The sequence below is a fragment of the Hippoglossus stenolepis genome, chromosome 15 (genome assembly GCF_022539355.2).
Source record: "Hippoglossus stenolepis isolate QCI-W04-F060 chromosome 15, HSTE1.2, whole genome shotgun sequence".
NCBI classification, from domain to species: domain Eukaryota; kingdom Metazoa; phylum Chordata; class Actinopteri; order Pleuronectiformes; family Pleuronectidae; genus Hippoglossus; species Hippoglossus stenolepis.
In genome coordinates, this window is record NC_061497.1 from 6586437 (window position 1) to 6606935 (window position 20499).

Below are 20499 nucleotides of genomic sequence, written 5' to 3' on the forward strand. Positions count from 1 at the left end.
AATCAGCCTATCGTGTGGCAGCAGTGCGATGCATAAAACCTTGCAGCGACAGATCAGGAGCTAATGTTCAAATCCAACATAAGAATGAGTTTACTTCTCAAACTGCTGATCTCCTGAGGTTTTCACGGCTAACAGTGTATAATTTACTCAGAATGATGTGAAAAACATCCAGACAAACGCCTTGTTGATAAGTGAGGTCAGAGAAGAAAGGCCAGACTTGTTTGAGAGGTTGTGGTAACTCAGATTCATCATTTTTACAACTGTGTTGCACAAAAAAGCTTCTCAGAGTGAACAACACATCCAACTTTGAGATGGATGGGCTACAACAGCAGAAGACCAAGTCAGTCAAAAACAGACGCTACAGTTGACACTGGCTCTCCAACACTGGACAGTTGAAGACGTAAGAAACGTAGCCTGGTCTGATGAATCAGAGTCTGAAATGGTCAGCTTTTGGCGTCAATGCCATGAATCCACTTAACCCGCCTTGTGTCAACAGTCCAGGCTGCTGGTGGTGCTTTGATAGTTTGAAGAAAGTTTTCCTGGCACACTTCAAGCTCCTTGATACCAAGCAACCATGAATGCCACAGCTTATCTGGGTATTATTTCTGACCACACAGATTTAATGGTTAATGGCTACTCCCAGCAAGATAATGCAACATGTCACAAAGCAAAAGTCGTCTCAAAAAGGTCACTAGCTTTCTGCCAAAAGCTTCGTAATTTTAAAGGTTTGGATGAAGACTAGATTGTCTTAAGGTTTGTGTATGACAGACCTGGGATACAGGAGTGTTTAAAGGGACTTCAGGCAAAAGGGACATCTACATAGTGTGCATATAGCAAAGTACTTAGTTTTATTGGAAACCTTGGAGCGTTCGAATTGGTTTGATGAACGACCTCCTAGCTCCCATTTGCCTGATAGACCCAAAGTTCATTGAAACACTCCAATTCTGACCTGAACCCTAAAATCAAGTCTTAACCTTGAAAAAGAAGTCTGGACCCATACACACATTAAATATCTCTTTCTGCAATATTTAAATTTTAAAATCAATTTCTAACCAAAACTACATTGCAGTACTGTGAATTGAGCTCAAGCATGGACATGAAAATGAGTTCAGTGAACTTCACTAAGCACCAGATGAGCATTTGTTAGAGGACTTAAGGGAATGTGGTAGAACAGGAGATTGCAAGTTGCTGCCAAAAGACTAAATATAAATGTGGGTGTTATGATGTTCCTAATAACCTGCTTGGTGAGGGGATATACAACAATTACATATTAAAGACCATAGCTGCTTTCAGACATGCACTGAACTGCAGGTAATCTCCTGACATTATCTGGAGGGGCTGTATGTGAGAGTGCACATGTTTGAGTCAGAGGCTCCGCACAGCCTTAGTCCTCTCCTAATCCTATCCTGAGTTTCTAACAAGCAGCAGACGTAAAACTGGAAGAAAAACAAAACAACAACAAAATGAATACAAACATCTCTGGATGAAAAAGCCATACACGTAGAAAACACGGTCAATGTCACGAGAGCTTTTGGTGCTGTAAACAAAATACAATTTGATCTCCACAGGTCAATGCTCCAGAGATTTCTAAGTTGTTGTGAACACGTCTGACTGAGAATGTCCTGCTGGGTTCTTCACAAATGAAAGTCCAGACCCAATTGTGTGGACATTCTCCAGAGGCTGAAAAGGATTCACACACTTTCCTGGAAAAAGCAAGAATCAATAGTGGTGTTAATATGCTGTGATCTAAACTAGTCAGCTCAGGTCCATTTATTTATAAAGTGTCGTGGCAATTTCTACAATCCCACTCTTACAACGAGGAACGAGACACAATTCTCTTACAGTATTGTCACACTTTAATGCTCAGAGCATGGTGCATACGACAAAGGTTAGTTTGTAACATGCCCCCCGATGGGAAACAGTTCTTTGTCTTTATACATTTGGCTCATCCCTCCCACTCTGGTTGGGTTTGTTACAAAGTCAAAGGTCAGGATCTTCTGATGACATCAAGGCAACAATGCCTTAGTTAAAGCAATCAGGCCAAGATTCACTCAGTTGTACAGGATACAGCATGATCAAGGTTACATTGTATGAGATTCAATCATGATCAATCAAAGGGGAAATTAACATGATCATATTGTGGTCAAAATGTTACATTTCCCTTACAAAAGCAAATTTAAAAAATGATTAACAACCTTGAGTCATGTGAACTCACATTCATTCACACACTCCTCCTTTATAGAACTGCATGTTACCTAATTATAAATCAATAACCTTTCCTCAGAAAACACCTGAACATCTGTCCAGGTAGACTTTCACTCTTCGTCCCCCGGTGAGGTGACGCATTTCACATCCGCAGCAAAACGGCAATAAAACTGCAGAGTTGTAGTCAGAGCAACATCTAAGTGTCATATGTGTACTTTAAAAGAGGCCAAAGAACAATCATGGGAGGGGAAAGGAAGATTAATTATTAACACATACAGATCCTCCATTGATATCAGAACAGCAGCTACACCCGATAAGACGAGGAAGGAGCCATGATCTCATCGTTTTAACCTAATCATGAGGAGACACCACCTTCTGACATGTTATAGCTCTCAAGACTGGAAGGATACTGTACATCCACTCACCATATATACAGTATGTGAATAGTGTATACTTGGGAAATTACAGTATTGCTTAATTACATAATTATTAGGGGTTACTTCACTGGAGAGCAGAAGAGAAACACAAAAGCTATTATTTTTGACTTTAGGATACCTGGAAAATAAATAGTAGACTTCATCAACTTATAAAGCGAATGAGAAATATATCAATGTATTCAACTCTTCATATGCATTCAAATGAAGCTCCATATAAAAGTTCCATCCCGCCTGTCAACTAACAGTGACAGTTATATCAACTTAAAGGAAAAAAGATTAATTTCTATGGCTCATTTCTCTTTTAAATAAACTGTGGAAGGTTCTCAGTAAAGGGTGTGATTCAGTGTAATCCAGAATTTCCGCAGCTGGATTTGAGCCTTTAAGAAAAAGCCTCTCATCCTATATAAATGCTGGTGTTTCTTGAAATATACAGAGAGGTCATTTTCTCGTGCTATAGAAACTAGATATCATTCACATTCTTTAAACTCTGATTAAGTACTGCTACATTTTTTTAAGCACCACAAACCATATGCACGCCAACATCTTCAGACTTTATGTTTAAGTGACATGACATGCCAGATAAACTCTGTGCAAGATTTATTGTGTTTATGGCTTGAGATATGAAGCTAGATGCCTGTAGTCGCCCTGACCTTTGACTAAACAGCTCAGAGAAATGCATTTTATTGTCGTTGGCGTATACCTCCCCCAACGGTTCCCTTATGCAACAACAAATTCACTAGAACTGGATTTTTGTTTGAATCTGCACCAAATTTGACACGCTCATAGACATCAGTCCCCTAATCATGCCGGTTTGCTTTTAACATCAAGAACCATTAACTATTCTCTGAGAAGTCAAGGAAAATGTTGAAAAATTCTTGCAATGTTAAAAAAAAGTGTGGGGGAAAAAATCCTGGATCACCTCCCTGATCCGGATCCACACCAAAATCTAATGGGTTCTTCCCTGACCCACACCACATCCTTCTACTATGGTAACCGGTCCAGTAGTTTTTTCCATCTGACAGACAAATGCAGACCAAAGCATAACCTCCTTGGCGGTGTTAATAAACATGCAGGGCTCATAGGATCTGTGTACTTGTAGGTGACGTGTTACGTTTACTTACTGACAAATATGTAACAACAAGATGAAAAAAAAAAAAAAGGGACAGGACAGGAGGGAAAGGAAAAGAAGTATTTTTTCCAACAGCGGGAGTATTTTCCCTCTACTTTACAAAGAGCTACTGTGTGGCGAGAGGGCAGAAATACATGAGCAGTGAAAAGAGTTTTCCACAGAAACCTGCTCCTGTGTGTTCTCACTGTGAAGCAACTCTTTTACTACACAAACACATCTTTCTATTGTCCCCTCTGTTCTTATTCAGTGTGATAAAAGCGCAGAGAGTGTGAGTGCACACATCAGCCTTCTGCTTTTTGCACACACACACACACAAATGCACAAAAAGCATCCTGATATGCAGAAGTTACCATGAGAAAGAGAAAGCAGCAGCGTGAGGGGACATGTGCTACACAGCAGCCGATTCGTCAGGCCATGCTGAGACACCCAATGGCTTCCACACACACACACACACACACACACACACACACACACACACACACACACACACACACACACACACACACACACACACACACACACACACACACACACACACACACACACACACACACACACACACACACACACACACACTCTCTCTTGCAGCACAGATGGCTCATAGGAACACGTAGCAGCACATGATGCCAGCAAACCAATAACTCTTTCCACTTTGCTATATTTAGTTTTCAAAGCCGGATCACAGTGTTAGACTTGTGAAAGAGTGTATGCATACGAGTGTGTATGTGTGTTGTCCCTGCATCCAGATGTCTCACCTTGAACTGTCTATGTATCGGAGTGATGGGATCCAGCTCCCCATCTCCATATTCAAACACCTCCTCCTCCTCCTCCTCCTCCAGCACCCTGTCCAAGTAGCACAGCACCTCCTCCTCTTCCTCCTCCATGATTCCCCCTTTCTTTTTCTCTCTTTCTCCTCCTCCTCCTCCTCTCCTCTTTCAGCCCGTGAATCCCCCTCTCTTCAGGGCCTGCCCGGACACATCAGTGTTTTCCCTTCAGAGCAAGTCGTCTGGACACCGAGTGAGAGAAAGAGAGAGGACCCCGCCTACACAACCCCACCCCCTTCCTCTACCGGGCTTCCTGGTGTGTGCAAGTGCGCGTGTACTCCATAAGTGTGTGTGTGTGTGTGTGTGTGGCACTGTTCCACTCCGGTCGATGAGGTCTGCCCTCCCTCGACTGCCGCCCCTCCCCTCACAACAAATGCTCTCCAGCCACTTCCTTGATGGCTGCATGGGCCGTTTCTTTTCTGTGCCTCACACTTTTTTTTCCCAGCCTGCTTCATTCTCTCTTTGTTTCTTTCCTCCACTGTCTTCACATAAAATCCACTTCCTCCTCTCTTCCTCACATCACTGACTGTTGCAGAGCTCCTTTATGTCTCCTCCTATCTGGCCATTGTGTCTTTATTGATCTGCTGAGAGCCCTGGATGTTGAGCTGAGACCAGCTAATGTGCTGCTGGTGGGGCTGATTCTGATTACAGGTCACTTAGTTCACTGGGTTACAGCAGCTTCACGTGGGCATAAATGAAATTAAATAGTGTGCACCGAGACAAGTTGTTGGATAAAGTCGATAACTCTGGATGTTTGAGATGAAGCAATACAATGATGTTGTGTGTGTGTGGGCATGTCTATCTATAGTTATGAGCCAATTTTGGTTCTATACCATCATTGTGAGGTCATTTTGACTTTGTGAGAACATTTTGGCCGGTCCTCACAAATTAAATTGGCTTTTTGAGGGATAAGACTTGGTTTTAGGGTTAGAATTTGGTTAAGGTTAGAGTAAGGGGCTAGGGAATGAATTATGTCAATGAGTGTCCTCACAACTATAGGTGTGTGTGTGTGTGTGTGTGTGTGTGTGTGTGTGTGTGTGTGTGTGTGTGTGTTTGTTTTGATGACTTGGCAGTGTTTTTATGAATGGAACCAATTCACTCACCACAACCTCTCACCCTGCCCCTGACCCCTAAATGCTCCTTCACAGGAAGTGGCACCCACAACTGCTCAACAAACCAACATCTCTTTCTTTGACTCTTAAGCTTCAGATTTTTGCTGTGATGCAAAAATGAGGTTTGTGACACGAGGACAGAAACGTCACAAACTTTAATGACGGCCCACAAAATGAAGGCTGATCTATCATGTTGCAGATCTCTTTGGCTACTAAAGTAGGTCAGACTTATTTTGAGGGTCACAGACTTGGAAAATTGTTGGGGAAATAAAATGAATACATTTATGCTTGTGGCTTGGAGACATAGGTCACCACCGTTATTAGTATTAAAATGTGCAGGGAACGGATCAAATTAGTAGAGGAGGAAAAATGGAGGGAAAATACATTCAGAAATCAGAATATGGGGGAGTTAAAATAAAGTATAAAATTTGTTTTAGTAGTCTAAGTTATAGCATACATATTTATTTTCATGTTTTATTTTATTGACTGGACAAACTTAACATCTTTTGAGTTTTTATGACATCTGAAGTCTACAACAGGTTCTCTTTCATGTTTGGTGGGGGAGGGTGAGGTGAGGGGTATTCAGCTGCAACATGCAACTTCACCACTAGGTGTCACTAAATTCTACACACTAACGCTCACGCCTGTACATTTACATATGTTGTGATGCATATGCATCGAGCCTCCATTGTCACGGGAGGTGTGCAAGTCCAGCGGAAAAGAAAGGCCGACTTAAGAAGGCGGCGAGGAGAGGACGACCTTTAAGGTCTATGAGGCAGCAGCGTCTGACTTTAATTCTCCACAAACTATTTCTTGCAGCATCAAACTAGCAGACACTTAAGAGTTAATTAAGGACCGAGTGGGTGGTTTAAAGCATAATGCACAATCAAAACTAAACATCTAAATTCTCCTGTTGTACATTTTGTTCAACATTGGCTTATTGAAAGTGGAATGATTAATATGTTAAAGGGGACATAGCATGCAAATTCCACTTTGTTAGTGCTTCTACACGTTAATGTGGGTATCTGGCATGTCTACCAACCCAAAAACTCTGGGAAAAAAACACTTGCGCGTTTTGTTATGGTTCCTCTAAGTCAGAAACATCATGCTTGAGTGACTCGATTGAGCTTCCTGGGTTTTGTGTCGTAACAAGGCACTGGAAGTCTCCCTACATGGCCTTGGTACCCGTTGAATGTCGGGGTTCGGGGGTAAATGATGGTCTTCATAGCCCCACCCCTCTCTTTCTCTCTCTGTCTGTCTGCTTGTGTGCTTGTAGTGGATGGGCAGAGGGGGACATTTAATTATGTGATTGGGAAAATTAAAACTCCAGGACAACAGAAGGGGAATACAAAGTATGGGATGCATATTTGATAATTTATATCATATAAAATATGTAATTTATATCGTTTAAAATCATGGGGAGAGGGGGAGGGGAGCTGGCTCATTAGCATTTAAAGGAACAGGCACTCAAAACAGGTCACTCTGTGGAGGGCTGTTTTATACAGGGTAAAAAGGGTGCTGTTTTAAATGATCCTTGTGGTATTTTGACCAAAGTATGTTACAGACATTTCATTAAGACCCCAAGGAACCATATCAACTTGTGGTAAAATGGGCATGCTATGTCCCCTTTAAGTACTTTGATGAAAAACCTGTGAGGTCAAAACTAGGTGGCACTCATTGTCATTAATAAGTTTAGTTTTTTCCCCTACATGAAGTTACCTGGGAAACTGTGTTACCAATTTATTATATTGTTAAGAGTAGCCTTGAGTTCCCTAGATTGAAAAGATGAAGCACTTCCACCACATTTCTTTGCAGTGGGTTGTGGTAATGGAAACATCAGTAGTTCTCTTGAAGGTCACTCTGTTCCTGAGGCAGAGTCTCTATCAACAAACCTTGAACTTTTCCTTTCAAATGTTGTCACAGAGTTGTTCATTGTGTTCCCGATGTGAAAATGTCTGGTGTGTCGTTGCCCAAACTCGCCACTAGATGGCGACCAGTTACCATTTACATGAGCTGACCCTGCATAGAGTGACTCACAGTGAATGCAACAGAACAATAGGCTGAATAATTCATAAATTACCTCTATTATAAGAAGATCAATGATCGAGGCCGTGGTGTATTTACAGTACTGAGATCAATCAGTGACAATAGGACTGTTTGGAAAAGAGAGAGACAACAGGCAGATTTAAACAGAGCAAGTGGAGGGGTAAAGAGGACGAAATGTGGGAATATGTATGAGAGGAGGGACATATAATAACTAATAGCCCTTGTGGAAGCAATTTTAAAACCCATGTCATTATATCAAAATTTGATTAAATAGACCAAACATGTGCTGGAGAGATTGCAAATGAATTGGAGATAATAAGCACATTTTTGGGGGCTGTTCAAAGCTCAAGTATTATTGGGAAGGGATTCAGAGGGAAAAAAGGGTGATATTAAAAAGGTCCAGTGCGTAAGATTTAGGTGAAAAAGATCTATTGACAGAAATTTATTATAAAATAATCCTATTGATGATTTCACTAGCGTGTTTCATCTAAATTGTATAAATGGGCCGTTTATATTTAAATACTTTATATTTACATCGGAAGCAGGTCCTCTCCACGGAGGCTGCCATGTTTTTAACAGTAGCCCAGACTGGACAAATTAAAAACCTTTTGAGTTTTATGACAACTGAAGGCTACCACAGGGTCTCCATCATGTTTGTAGCACTTTTAGTTTGGCTTTTTGAAGCAAATTGTACTTACTTGATTCTTGCTGTTCTGGGTTTGTACCCTCATGGTCGAAAGCACTTATTGGAAGTCGCTGTAAGCGTCAGCTTAATGAAATGTAATGTAATGTTGGAAGGGGAGGGGTATTCACCTGCAACGTGACACTTCACCACTAGATGTCACTAAATTCTACACACTGACCCTTTAAATATTGATTTGGACCCACTGGATTATATAATTCGAGTGTTCCCTGACATAAACCTAGGCAAAAGAAATATGTATATTTTGCATATTCTTTTGTTGGTTGGCAGGACAGAATAATGTGTAGCTGATGCACAACTTATTTTAGGACTGATGTATTTCTGGAAAGATTGGCCCCTGTAATTGAATATTTAAAACTACCACGATTATACAGACTTTTAGTGACTGATATGACATCCATCTTCAGGAAAATTTGTAAAATCTTAGAATTATTGTCACTTTTAAGTATTTTAAGTGTCATCTTTTTCTTTCCAAATTTTTTGTTTTGTTACTACTTATTATCCTGTGGGACTCTGTTCAAGGCTTATACCGTTAGAGCCTTTTTCACCAAAAAATGTTTCAATGAAGTCAGTGACTTGGATTCAAAAAGAAAAGGTGATGCAAGCTATTTCTACAAAAGGTTTTTAAATTGAGCACATTCCCAGAAATTGTCTCTATTTGTGTTTAGTGTGTATGAATGCCTCTCGCCAAATGTCAGCTGGGGTTGGCTCCAGTCCCCCCGCAACCGTTAAAAGATAAAAAGGATGGATGGATGGATAGATAAAAGAGAAGTGAGGTACATTCCTCGCCATCTGGGAAAATGTAAATAACATCAGTGACGCTTAAACCAGCCACTCATGACGACTGTAGTTTTCATTCAGACTATTTTATGCTGCATGTTCAAGTGGCCATGATGTTCCGGCCTCCTCTACACCCCCCCTCTCCCCCTCTGTGTGCGTAGGTCGGTTCAGGTCAGGGTCAACATGACTCCCGCTGAGCGTCCCCAGGGTGAAAAAGCAGCCATTCACAGTGACAGACGCACAAGTGGTCACACATTCAAATCGAGTCATACAAACACATACACACACACAGCGGCAAGGCATGAGGCACTGCTGACCTTTGACCTAGTGATATGAAGAAGGGGGTGACTAAATGACGGAATCACAGACACTGAACCATGCATATTCAGCATTCTTATGCGTAGTACACAGTATCAGGATGACTACAGCTTTATATACAAGTTCCATTAAAGACTTTTTAAGACCTTTTCAATGCCACTTGAAAAAGAGCAAAAGCTTCAAATATACTCCAACGCCTTCATCTCTGGTTTAAGTCTAGACTTCCAGGCACTGGCTTTAACCGGAACTTAACTTAACCAGAAACAGACTAACAAGGCAGCACATACAAGAGGGAACAATTATTTTTCTTCCGTCTGGCAAAGTCGTGAAATGTGACTTTGCTAAAAAACTGAGACTCGTCCAATCCGAATTCAAGAAAATTTCCATTGTAAAATTTAATGTAAGGCTTTTTAAGGACTCACGGCCACCAGTTTACTGTTGGTATAAAAACTAATAGAATGACAATGACCCAACAAATATCTAGTTCATGAAAACTTTTACATCAGCAGTTGTAAATAAATGTGAGGGAAGTTTCCTAGAAATATCCACAGAAAACATTAAGTGTTTTATAGTTCCAGCAACAGCAGGTTAATTTGAATAAACAGAAGAATAAAATGTTTTGCACTTCCTCTTCAAAATGTTTCAGTTCTAAACTATGTGCTGTAGATTTACAGTAAACTGAAAACAAAGATTCAAAATGCACCACAGTACTAAACTCTGATTAACTGGCATGTGATGATACATTTATTCTAAGCACCACAAACCATATGTATGTCCACATCTTCAGACTTTTTCAAATAAATTCCATTCTGTCTTAATTGAAATAACATGCCAGATGAACTCAGAGCAATTAGGTTTTTATGGTTTGCGATATGAAACCAGATTCTTGTACTGTCCCTGACTCTTGACTAAACAACACGAAGAAATGCATTTCATTGACAAAGTACACACTCAAAGGATCTGTGTATTTGCTGGTGACGTGTTAAGTGTACTGCTTCAGTGACAAATGTGCAACAGCAAGATGTAAAAAAAAGAAGAAGACAGGACCGGAAGGGAATGACTGTCCACACTGACCTTTTAGCACCACATATTTAAAGATTACAGCTTTGTGGATAAACCCTATCCTCTAACATGTTCTCCATTCACACCCAGACGGGCAGATTGCGGCTGGTGGCGTCAAACCCCATCAGGGTCAGTCGTCATTTCCTGCTGCAGTGAATGCGACACCTGCAGTGTGCTGCAGGCAGTCCGGCTATTGTGGCTAATTGTTAACAATTACAATGGGTCAAGATCCGGCGACTAACTTCAGGGAGAAAACACAGAGCAGAAGACTGTCATCACAGAGACGTCAGAGTCATCAGCCTGGAGTTAAAGTCATCCCAGGTGACGCTCCTGCTGCTTTTAACAACGACGAACATGGCTGATGATATGATAAATGGAACTATTATTCTTCTTGCAGAATGTTAGTTTTTAATACAACATTTTAATTGTGTTCAAGATATTCTGTGCTTGACTTTCTGAAGACTCTTTAAAGCATCATCAAGAAGAGTTGCAGTTGACATTTGCATTGCCACGCAAAGATAATGTATCATTATCCCAAAAATGTATTAATAGCGATCGGTAAAATACATACATCCACCAAGGCCCATCAGTCTCCTTATCAAATCACATTTCCATTCACTAGATGTAGATGATTAGTTGCATCTCCACCAAATTACAATTGTACGTATATAATAAATAAATCCGTAGTTTCTATGTGGGGAATACATCTAACACTTAAGGGAATACTTTAGGTTTCATGCACAAAACCACAAGTGTATTCTTTCAGAGCGTTCAGTATCTTCACAGCCTCTGCTGATGAAACAAGCCTGGAGTGGTGCTGCACATGTGAGCAGTGTGTAATCACAAACTGGAACATCTATACAGCCAATGATTTATGTCTCATGTCCCCTCTCGCCCCCATCTGTCTCATTATTCCATGGTCGTGTGAAGGGGTTGAGGTTGAAACATGGCGCGATGCCACTGATTTGAACCTACATCTGTGTGTGTGCATGTGCGTTTGTTCTTACCCCAGGCAACAGGCCCTCTGGCGGTGTGGGGGAGACCGCTTCTCCATCGGGACCTTGGGGCACGCACAGCTGGGGCGACATGGTGGGCGACTCGTCTATATAGGGCAGCGTCTCCGAGCCATCCTGAGACTTGCCGTCCTCAGCCCCGTCCCCCTCGTAGCCATCTGTGTTGTAGTTAAAATCTGGAGGATAGAGAAAGAGGGGGAGAGAAAGAAAGAGAGCAAAAGATGCCGGTTAGCATTTCAGCACCGAGAAAAAGACCATCAAACCAGTATTTACACAATGCCCCTTTTCAAGCATTCAACTCGTTACCCACAGCTTATTTTGTTAGCTGTATAGAGATTAGATTTAACTAAGAGGGACAATGTTGGTTCATAGTTTAATCACTAACCACTAACTGGTAGATGCTGCTGTGAAGCTCAATGGCATCAACAAGCTGAAAATAATCTGCCTGAACTGACCTCAGGGCTCCGCTGACACTCAAAGACCCTGAGGATGCTACAAAGCAGCGAGCTCTGCAGGTCACTTGCTTAATTTAACTTTAATTTTGTTTGTGTGCTATCACAATCTTGAACAATTTTTTACATTAGGCTTAGTGTCAGTGTCGAGGTTAAAATTCATGTCCTGTGATAACTCTGGCTTTTTGAAACTGAATAACAGTGACAGCTGCAGTGGAGGGGAACAACACTTTGCACTGACTATGAAAGCAAGCTGGTGACGACATCAGCAGAATAACTAGAATGCATAGAGACATAAACATATTTAAAAACCAAGGGATATATTTAAAAAAAAAAAGTTAACAAGATAAACTTTGTTGATCCAACCCCGGGGGAATTCCCTTGTTACACCAGGAAATAATCAGAATGAGGAAGACAAGAGAACAAGTGAAAATATAAAATGGAATAAAATAGGCAATAAAATAGAAATATTAATTACAAATACAGAGAATATGTAGATAATATACACCTTTCAGTACAGACAGAAATATCATGAGTAGAGAAACATACCCATTGAATAAGTGCAGTTGCACAAGATGATTGCAAAAGGATGTATACTGTATTTGTTCATTAGCATAAGGTGATATTGATACATATATGCATATATAGACTATTAGCAGGTATGGTATACAATACAATATGAATATAAAAATGGTGTGTGTATAGAAGGGATATTCCATATCTTGCCCTATGATCTAAAATATAATTGACTGAGCATTAAGCTCTTTTACAGCAATGCCCTCAGGGATAGATACATGAAATTTTAAATATATATATAAAATATAGGTGAATTTCACAATAACAGGTATTTAATATAACTGATATGCTTTATACATATAGAAATTAAAATAAAATAAGATTTTTCATCTCAACAGGACCTTACATGATTTTAGTTTTCTTTAACCTAATGTGATAGATCTGTGGTTCATCCATCAGATACAATAGAATAAATCCCATTGTGAACTTGGAATAAGGGAAGTGAATGGAAAACGCTTGTGTAACTATGTGTAAATATTACAAAAAGCCATAGAGCAGTGGGCTGGTGTGAAAGGAGAAGCAAGTGTCTGACCGAATCATGTGGAAGGTTCACAGGTTTGACTGTGTCGGCATTTAACCTGTGCCGAGCTCGAATCACCATCTCACGGTACATGTGCTGGAGAGCGTGCATGTGTGTGAGAACAATGTACAAATCTAAGGGGAAACTAATTGAAAAATCAAAGCAGGGGTCAATCCCCACTGGGACGTCACACACCATTAAGCTAATGTTGATGGGTGCCGAAAGTTGCCGACACACCACCGCCTGCCACCTACTGACACGCACCATAACCCAGAGTCATTGGAACACCCATCTGTCAATCAAAAAAAACAACAACAACCCCTCCATCTGTTAGTTGCATGTGAGTTTGCATGTGGACCGAGGGGAGTCACGGCTACCATATGGTTTATTTGTAGCTGTTGGGCAAATAGCTGGCAAATGGTGCATTTGGGTCGTAGCTGACTTAGGAAAGCGTGCATGAAAAACACTGACAGTGTGATCAAGCCATGCGAGATGACACGAGGAGAACATGAAGGTGAAGAGGGGGCGAGGTACAGTCATTTGTCCAAGTTCAACTGTGCTGGGATCACGCCATAGAAAAGATTTGTTCACGGTCGAATTGTGCATCGGCAGGACGCTGATATCGCAGCTCCAAACAAAGTTCACAGTCTGATTCTGACCCCAAATTACAAGTGCAATATGGAGGCATCCGTATCTGGGATATTTTGGCTTAATTTCTAGTAGTGATATTAAATAAACAAAGTGTTCCTGTAGAAGCTCCGTACTTTCACTAGTCTTTAGTCTCAGGATTCATCAGCTGTCAAAGCACATGCTGTTAATACACAACCAATCTTTTAAGATGTTTAAGGTCTGATTTGTCAACTATTTCAAAAAGAACCCACCAGGATTACAAACCCTGTCAAGCACATGCTCATAGCTTATTAAAGTGACGTTTAAACACCCTCCTGAATCAAAATTACATTTACTACATGCACTACCCTGACTGGATTACACCAACAATGGCAGTAAATCATAAAATGCACCATGCAGATTCTCAGACTAGGATGATGTAAAGCCATATTTAAATACTCTGCTCACTTCTTGGTTTCAACAACAACATGCCTCTGCAGCATTTTATTCATCACGGGTCAAACACCAGTAATACAACCCATCCTACTCCTCCGCTACAGTGCTTGAAAACACTCAGTGTGTTTACAGCTGTATGGAGACACACAGCAGTGCACTGCTGTAGTTATGAAAACAGTTACATGGCAGCAACCATCACATATAAGAGAAGTACAATTAGAAGGAGGAAACTAAATAATGCATGTCCACTTGCTTTTTCTGTCGATGCCAAAAGAGATGGATGTGCAGAGTGTGAAATCAAAAGGCGGTTATCAAACATTTAGGCTGTGAAACTAAAACAAGTGAAGCTGAAGCGTCTTGATCGCCACCTAGTGACTGGCGGCAGTATAGGCCGTAAGCCCGGACTCCACCTTGTGCGTGGATGGGACATGGGTCAAAATAAAAAATGTTCTCAAAGATGGTTTCTGTCATTTAAGGTAGCTCTTATTACCCTGAGGTGAGTTTATTTTTTCAATAAGTTTGGTTTTAATTCCTTATCCGATGTTGTAAAAACTAGAGACTGCGATTGGTCATGCATGTGTATGGACAGAACTTCGCTAACACGACTCCCATCTTCCAATCACTATTGTGCAGACTCTGGATTCAAATGGCGTCACACATTGCATATGTCTAGGGCTTGTGACCAGTTCTACCACAATCAGATTGCTCCACCCAAAGACCTGAAAAGAGATTTAATCCATGAGCCCTAAACGAATTACTGGTGTAGAAAATATCTAATCACATAAACGGGGTCTTGCTATCTTCATATGTCCCAGCGCTGTTATTCTACTCTCCTTTCACAAATAAGTCAATGGGTCAATGAACTAAAATGAATATGTTCTTTTTTCAAGCAATTGCTTCAGTAGAGGTTCTCACAGACAATGGCACATAAAAAATTATGAAGCAGAGCCTCTGATATCCCAAATATCAAACATCACTCAGTTGTATTGCTGCTGATGTTGTTGTTGTTGTTCCCGTTTGAAACCCCATCTCAGTGCTCACATGTACATGAGCCAATGACACAGGAGTCTGCACGTGCACATGTTTCTCTGCACGCTGACAGGCTAAAATGTAGGCTGCCTCAGTCAGCTAATGCACCCTGACAATCCCCATGTGTGACAAGCAGGAAAATCAATGCTGCACTGGCGGAGAGGGATTTTGTTTTTTTAGTGGAGAGGATTCATTAGCCCGAACCTGTTATTACTGACAGCAGTACACACGCGCACGCACACACGCGCACACACACACCATATTTCCGTGGGTTAAATCAAGGACAGTCTCAACATGACAATTAGGCAGCAGACAATGTCAAGTAAAAGGACTGACATGCTGGAGAGGAAGATCATATTAAGAAATCAATACAACATCAGTCTGGCACATCACCGCACTGAAGTGAACCTGTATAATCTGTGTCAACCGCACTCTCTCTCACACACACAGACACACACTCACACCGGCAGCCCAGAGAAACACAGGACGAGACAACTCACCATTTCTGGTGAGGAGCGAGCGAATGGCACACTTAGCCTCAAAGAAGAAAGCCATGACGTGTGTTGTGTGACAGAAACACCGTCAATGGCAGTTTTCCATGTCTCCGAGCCTGCCGGGCACTGTGTCACAACTAAAGTCCAACGAGTTAAATTCTCATTGAGCCAGATTCAACAAGAGGAACAAACGCAAAGCTTGTGATATGAAAATGAGAGAGGCCGTTTGGAGCCAGTCAGCTTTGAATACTTCCAGTAAAATAAATATTTCAGATAAGAATCAACAACCACATACACACACACACAACAAGAGCTGAACTGTATGGAAGCTATCAATTTTTGTGAGGCAGCCATTTGTTTCTCTGTGCATTGAATCACCTCTTCCCAGCTGGCCAATAAAGACGGCCCTTTTATGGTTTATGGGTCATGAAGTCATAAAATCAATAGTATGGGATTATTATGTAATGTTCAACAAGGAACTAACCAAAACAGGATTTCGAATTCAGACAAGCTGCAGTGAAACCAACCCTGGACTGATGGAGGCTTCGTACTGGACTATTATTCAAATCAAACAAGAGGGGAACTGGGACAAGAGCAGGAACACATACAGCTGTAATAAAATACAAAGTTAACCATTTTGAAATCAATGGTTGCCTTGTCAGTCACTGTTGAGACTCACAAATAACAACGAGCCAAATATGAATATGCAAACATTTTCTTCTCGGACCACTAAAAAGAAAAAAAAGCTGAGTAAGTATGGATGGTCATTCCTGTACCATAGATGAACTGGGAGGAAGATAAAACCACATCCACAGTGTTCATATCCTGCATGTGCTGGTCCACAAACAGCTTTAAAGGGTTAGAGCTCATAACACGAGCCATATCACTTGTTTTCCTTTGTCTTGTTAGGACAGTGATTCTAACAGCGACTAACTAAAGTCATTTTTGTAGAGATATTAGTTTTCTGTAATAATTGTCCATTAAACATGAACTGATTCTCATTCAAGTCACAAGTATAGACAAACACAATGTACTTGAGCTGATAACACACATACAATTGCAATCTTTTGTGTCTTCATTAAAAACACCAATCAATCGTCCACAGTGCTTTTTAAAAAAGAGAGTGAACTGGGTCAAACCTCAATTCAATTCAATCAGCAGACCAGAAGAAACATGCTTCCAGTAGTGTCTGCAAACTTCAAGTGTGTAGTGATTCTTACTTGTGTCTGGTAAACTAATGAACAGAGATGTCAACCAGCTCAAATGATTCCGTTAGGCTTTTAGTTACTTCAATCTTTAACCTCCCTGTACAACTGTGTGGAGTCATCTTAGTCGCCACTCTTGATCAATCTCAAATCATCTTTTATAAGTCACAGCAGTTCTAACACAATTAATCAAGCAAGTAAAAATCCAATCTAATCTAAAATTGACATCACAAAGTGTTTCAGGTTTGAATTTTCCTCTAACTCAAGAAACCACACACACCAGTCTGTGTATTTGAGGTATTTAATGTTCCTCTCTCTTTCTCTCTAGACTTTAATGTGCTATACATAATGCTTAGGTAAATCAGTGCAGCCCATGAGGGAACACAAACACTCTAACTGTGTCACTTACACCACAGATGCATGCTTTACACAATTACTCAAATGCTCTGGTGTGTTGATGGGGTTAGCTCAATGAGGCTCCAGTTAATGAGGAATGGCTTGCACCGGAAATCTACCCCACGCACGCACGCACGCACGCACGCACGCCGAGAGAGAGCGAGAGAGAGCGAGAGAGAGCACTCTAATCTGCAGTAGCTCCTTCCAGCGACCGCGTGATTCTGCGTGACAGTTTGAAAAAAACTCAGTTTGAGTGAAGAAAACTAACTCAGCAGTTTCAGAGCAGCTACTTTGACGTGTGGTGGAAGAAGATTTATTACAATTAGACAGAAGTAAATGTGATGAAACAAATCATGGAAAATAATAAAGATGCCAAAATGCTGCAAATGTTTCATTACCAGTGATGACAGGGCATTACTGAAGGTCTGCATTTTAGATGAATGAATACAATTAGATGAATGTATGATGACATATAGATGAATGGTACAATTGAGCCATGCTGTCACTCTGTCACGCCTTACTGGGACACTTAATGTTATTGGTAACACCAGTTACATGATGCTGTGAAAAGACTCTTTCTGATTTAAGAATAGCTAAAAGGGTTATTCTGAGAGTGGAAATCTGTTTCCCCTCCTTGCTTTAAAAGCAACCCCCGGCCCTCCTTTGACCTCTCTTGGCACGGACTGTATTTCTGACCCTCAACCCACTTCTGGACATTTGGGATGTGGTATGGACTATGCTTTGTTTTGTGTGTTTGTTTTTGTGTTGTAAAAAAGTAAAACATTTCACAAATAAAATTGTCAGGCTAGTGTTAAGACACCAAAATTTGAAGTAAGCAACCCATGATGCAATGTGTTTTTTTAATACACAAGTGCCCTCTGATGGGATTTCCACTGACAGCAGTGAATTCATCCCAGTGAGTCCAGAAGGTCTCCAGAGAGTCACTGCTTTGCAAATAAATATTGTTGCACAAGCAACCAGTTACATCTGCAGTCCTGTCCCAGCAGCCCTGCAACAACGCTATACCATCACCCAACCAGCGAGCTCAGCCCAGTGTCAAATCACATCACCTTCACTGTTAACATCTCCTGACAGACAGCTCGAAATCCACCTGTCGCTCTCAATAACCAGCCCTCGTGTTCCCATGTTAAGGACGAAGGCTGCCATGACAACTTGCCAGGTTGATGCAAATGCTTCCTGTTTGCCAATAAGCTTTTATAGTTGTGTCAGTCAATGGTGTTCCTGTATGGTTTATACCAGACAACAAGAGAAACTTTTAAAAGAGAGGAGTCATAAACTAGTTGAGGGCTGCACAGGGAGATGATCCCCCCCCCTGCTACCCACCCCTCCACACTAAACAATAAACCTCTGCAGGGAGACTGTCTGGCTCACACTCACTATGAACCTGGCACAAAAGATGAAACCCATCATTCTGAAAATAGCAGCAAGATACAGTACGTGCATCATGAACCACATTTCAGCTCTTTGTTTTGTTTCTCCATCATTCTACCACAGCTTCCATCCCCGTTGCTGCTGCTCAAATTTTCATAGAGGAAAAAACCTTCAATGAATACAGGTCCAACTAGATATATTCAAATTCAAATTGTCCATCTGCCTGTGCATCTGTGTGTCTGTATGAAAGTTCCTCTCTCTTGAATGTGATATCTCAGGTAAGTCTGGAGTGAATTTCTTTAAATTTGGCACAAACGTTTAATTAATCTCGAGGTCACTATGACCTCATATCCATCCCATAATATAAGCAGGACTGCCTGTCCATTTAGACTCAAGGATGAACTGGGATATATCGTGGCCTCACAAAACACTTTTTTGGCCATGACTCAAGAATTCACAAGCTAATACTGACACAATTGACCACAAATGTACAAAAATTATAAAATGTTGAAATGTGACATCATAATGTTCTGCAAAAACACTTGACTGTCCATGTTTCAAAGCCATGAATCGGAAACAGACGGGGAAATTAAGGGCATATTTCCAACAAATTCAATAATTGGCAGATACTTCCATGAGGCAATAATAATCTTAGTAAATTCTTTCACAGTTTTTACCTCTAGTGGAGTTAAATGGTAAAATTTAGAATCTTTATGATATAATTTAGGGATGCTGACATTTAAAGAATGAGTGACGGTTTTTAACACACTACCTTCTACGCTCCTGAGAAGGCAGAAGGGGAAAAAACAACTAAAACTATATAAACTCACACCGAGGAACTGATTGTCAGTTCCACTCCAGGCGACATCACACGCACGGACCCCTGCTTATTGCGGGTCGGTCTGCAGCTTCAGTTGATGGGCGGTTCTGCAACCTCATCTGTATGCGCAGAAATAATACTTTTATTTATTTTAATCTTCCATTTTACGAGCGGGGTGCAGCTGTGTTTACGTGTGTGACTGAGAGGAGATAAGCGCTGTATGGGCAGTGATGTTTTGGGTGAGTGGGATGATAGAAACCTGCCAAGGCTTATATCAAACAGCCAACATGTCCACTGGACTGCTTTGGAAAGACACAAACTGCCATCACACTTACACACAAAAACAGCAGAATGGATACACAACTGTGTTCAATAAAAGCATACACACATATACAAAAGCAACTGTGTGGGGAAAAAAACAGCAGTTTATGTTGACTGCTTACCATTCTGCTATATGGGAACATGAAGAATATGTGGGTATCTACATGAAGCAGTCTGTTGGACAGCTACTGTACTGTACTGCATATGAGATAATTCATTTTCTCATTGCCTGAATCAACAATAATATATGATGTAGTGACAGAGACAGCAGTAAATCAGTATTCCTTGTGGATGTGAACAAAGCAGTGCAGCAGGAGCAGAATGTGTGTGTGAGTGTGTGTATGTGTGTGTTAGTCTGTCTGTGGTGCAACAATACAACATCTCTACTTCTTGCAAACGTGTGCATCATCTGTCAATGCACTTTTCTTTTCAAAAAATTGAGGGAAACCAATAAACACAATTTTCATTCATAATTTTATCAATTATTTTCAAAATACCCAAAAACAAAAATAACATTGTACAATCTGAAAAGAAAATGAAAAAGAAACCCAAAATGTGATGGGAAAGTAAAAATAAAAAAATCAATTGGGTATTGATTTC

At 40.8% G+C, this 20499-nt stretch overlaps 1 protein-coding gene across 3 annotated transcripts in view; it reads right to left on the reverse strand.

Moving 5' to 3' along the window:
* The window catches only part of abr (ABR activator of RhoGEF and GTPase), a 131455-nt gene that overhangs the window by 73240 nt on the left and 37716 nt on the right, over positions 1–20499 (reverse strand). For 2 of the 3 annotated variants that reach the window (XM_035178239.2, XM_035178240.2), the window contains exon 2: positions 11624–11805. In XM_035178239.2, the coding sequence (XP_035034130.2) occupies positions 11624–11805 (182 nt within the window). Of the gene's footprint in view, positions 1–4526; positions 4801–11623; positions 11806–20499 lie in introns of those variants that run through there. The other variant, XM_035178241.2, reaches the window with a different exon arrangement.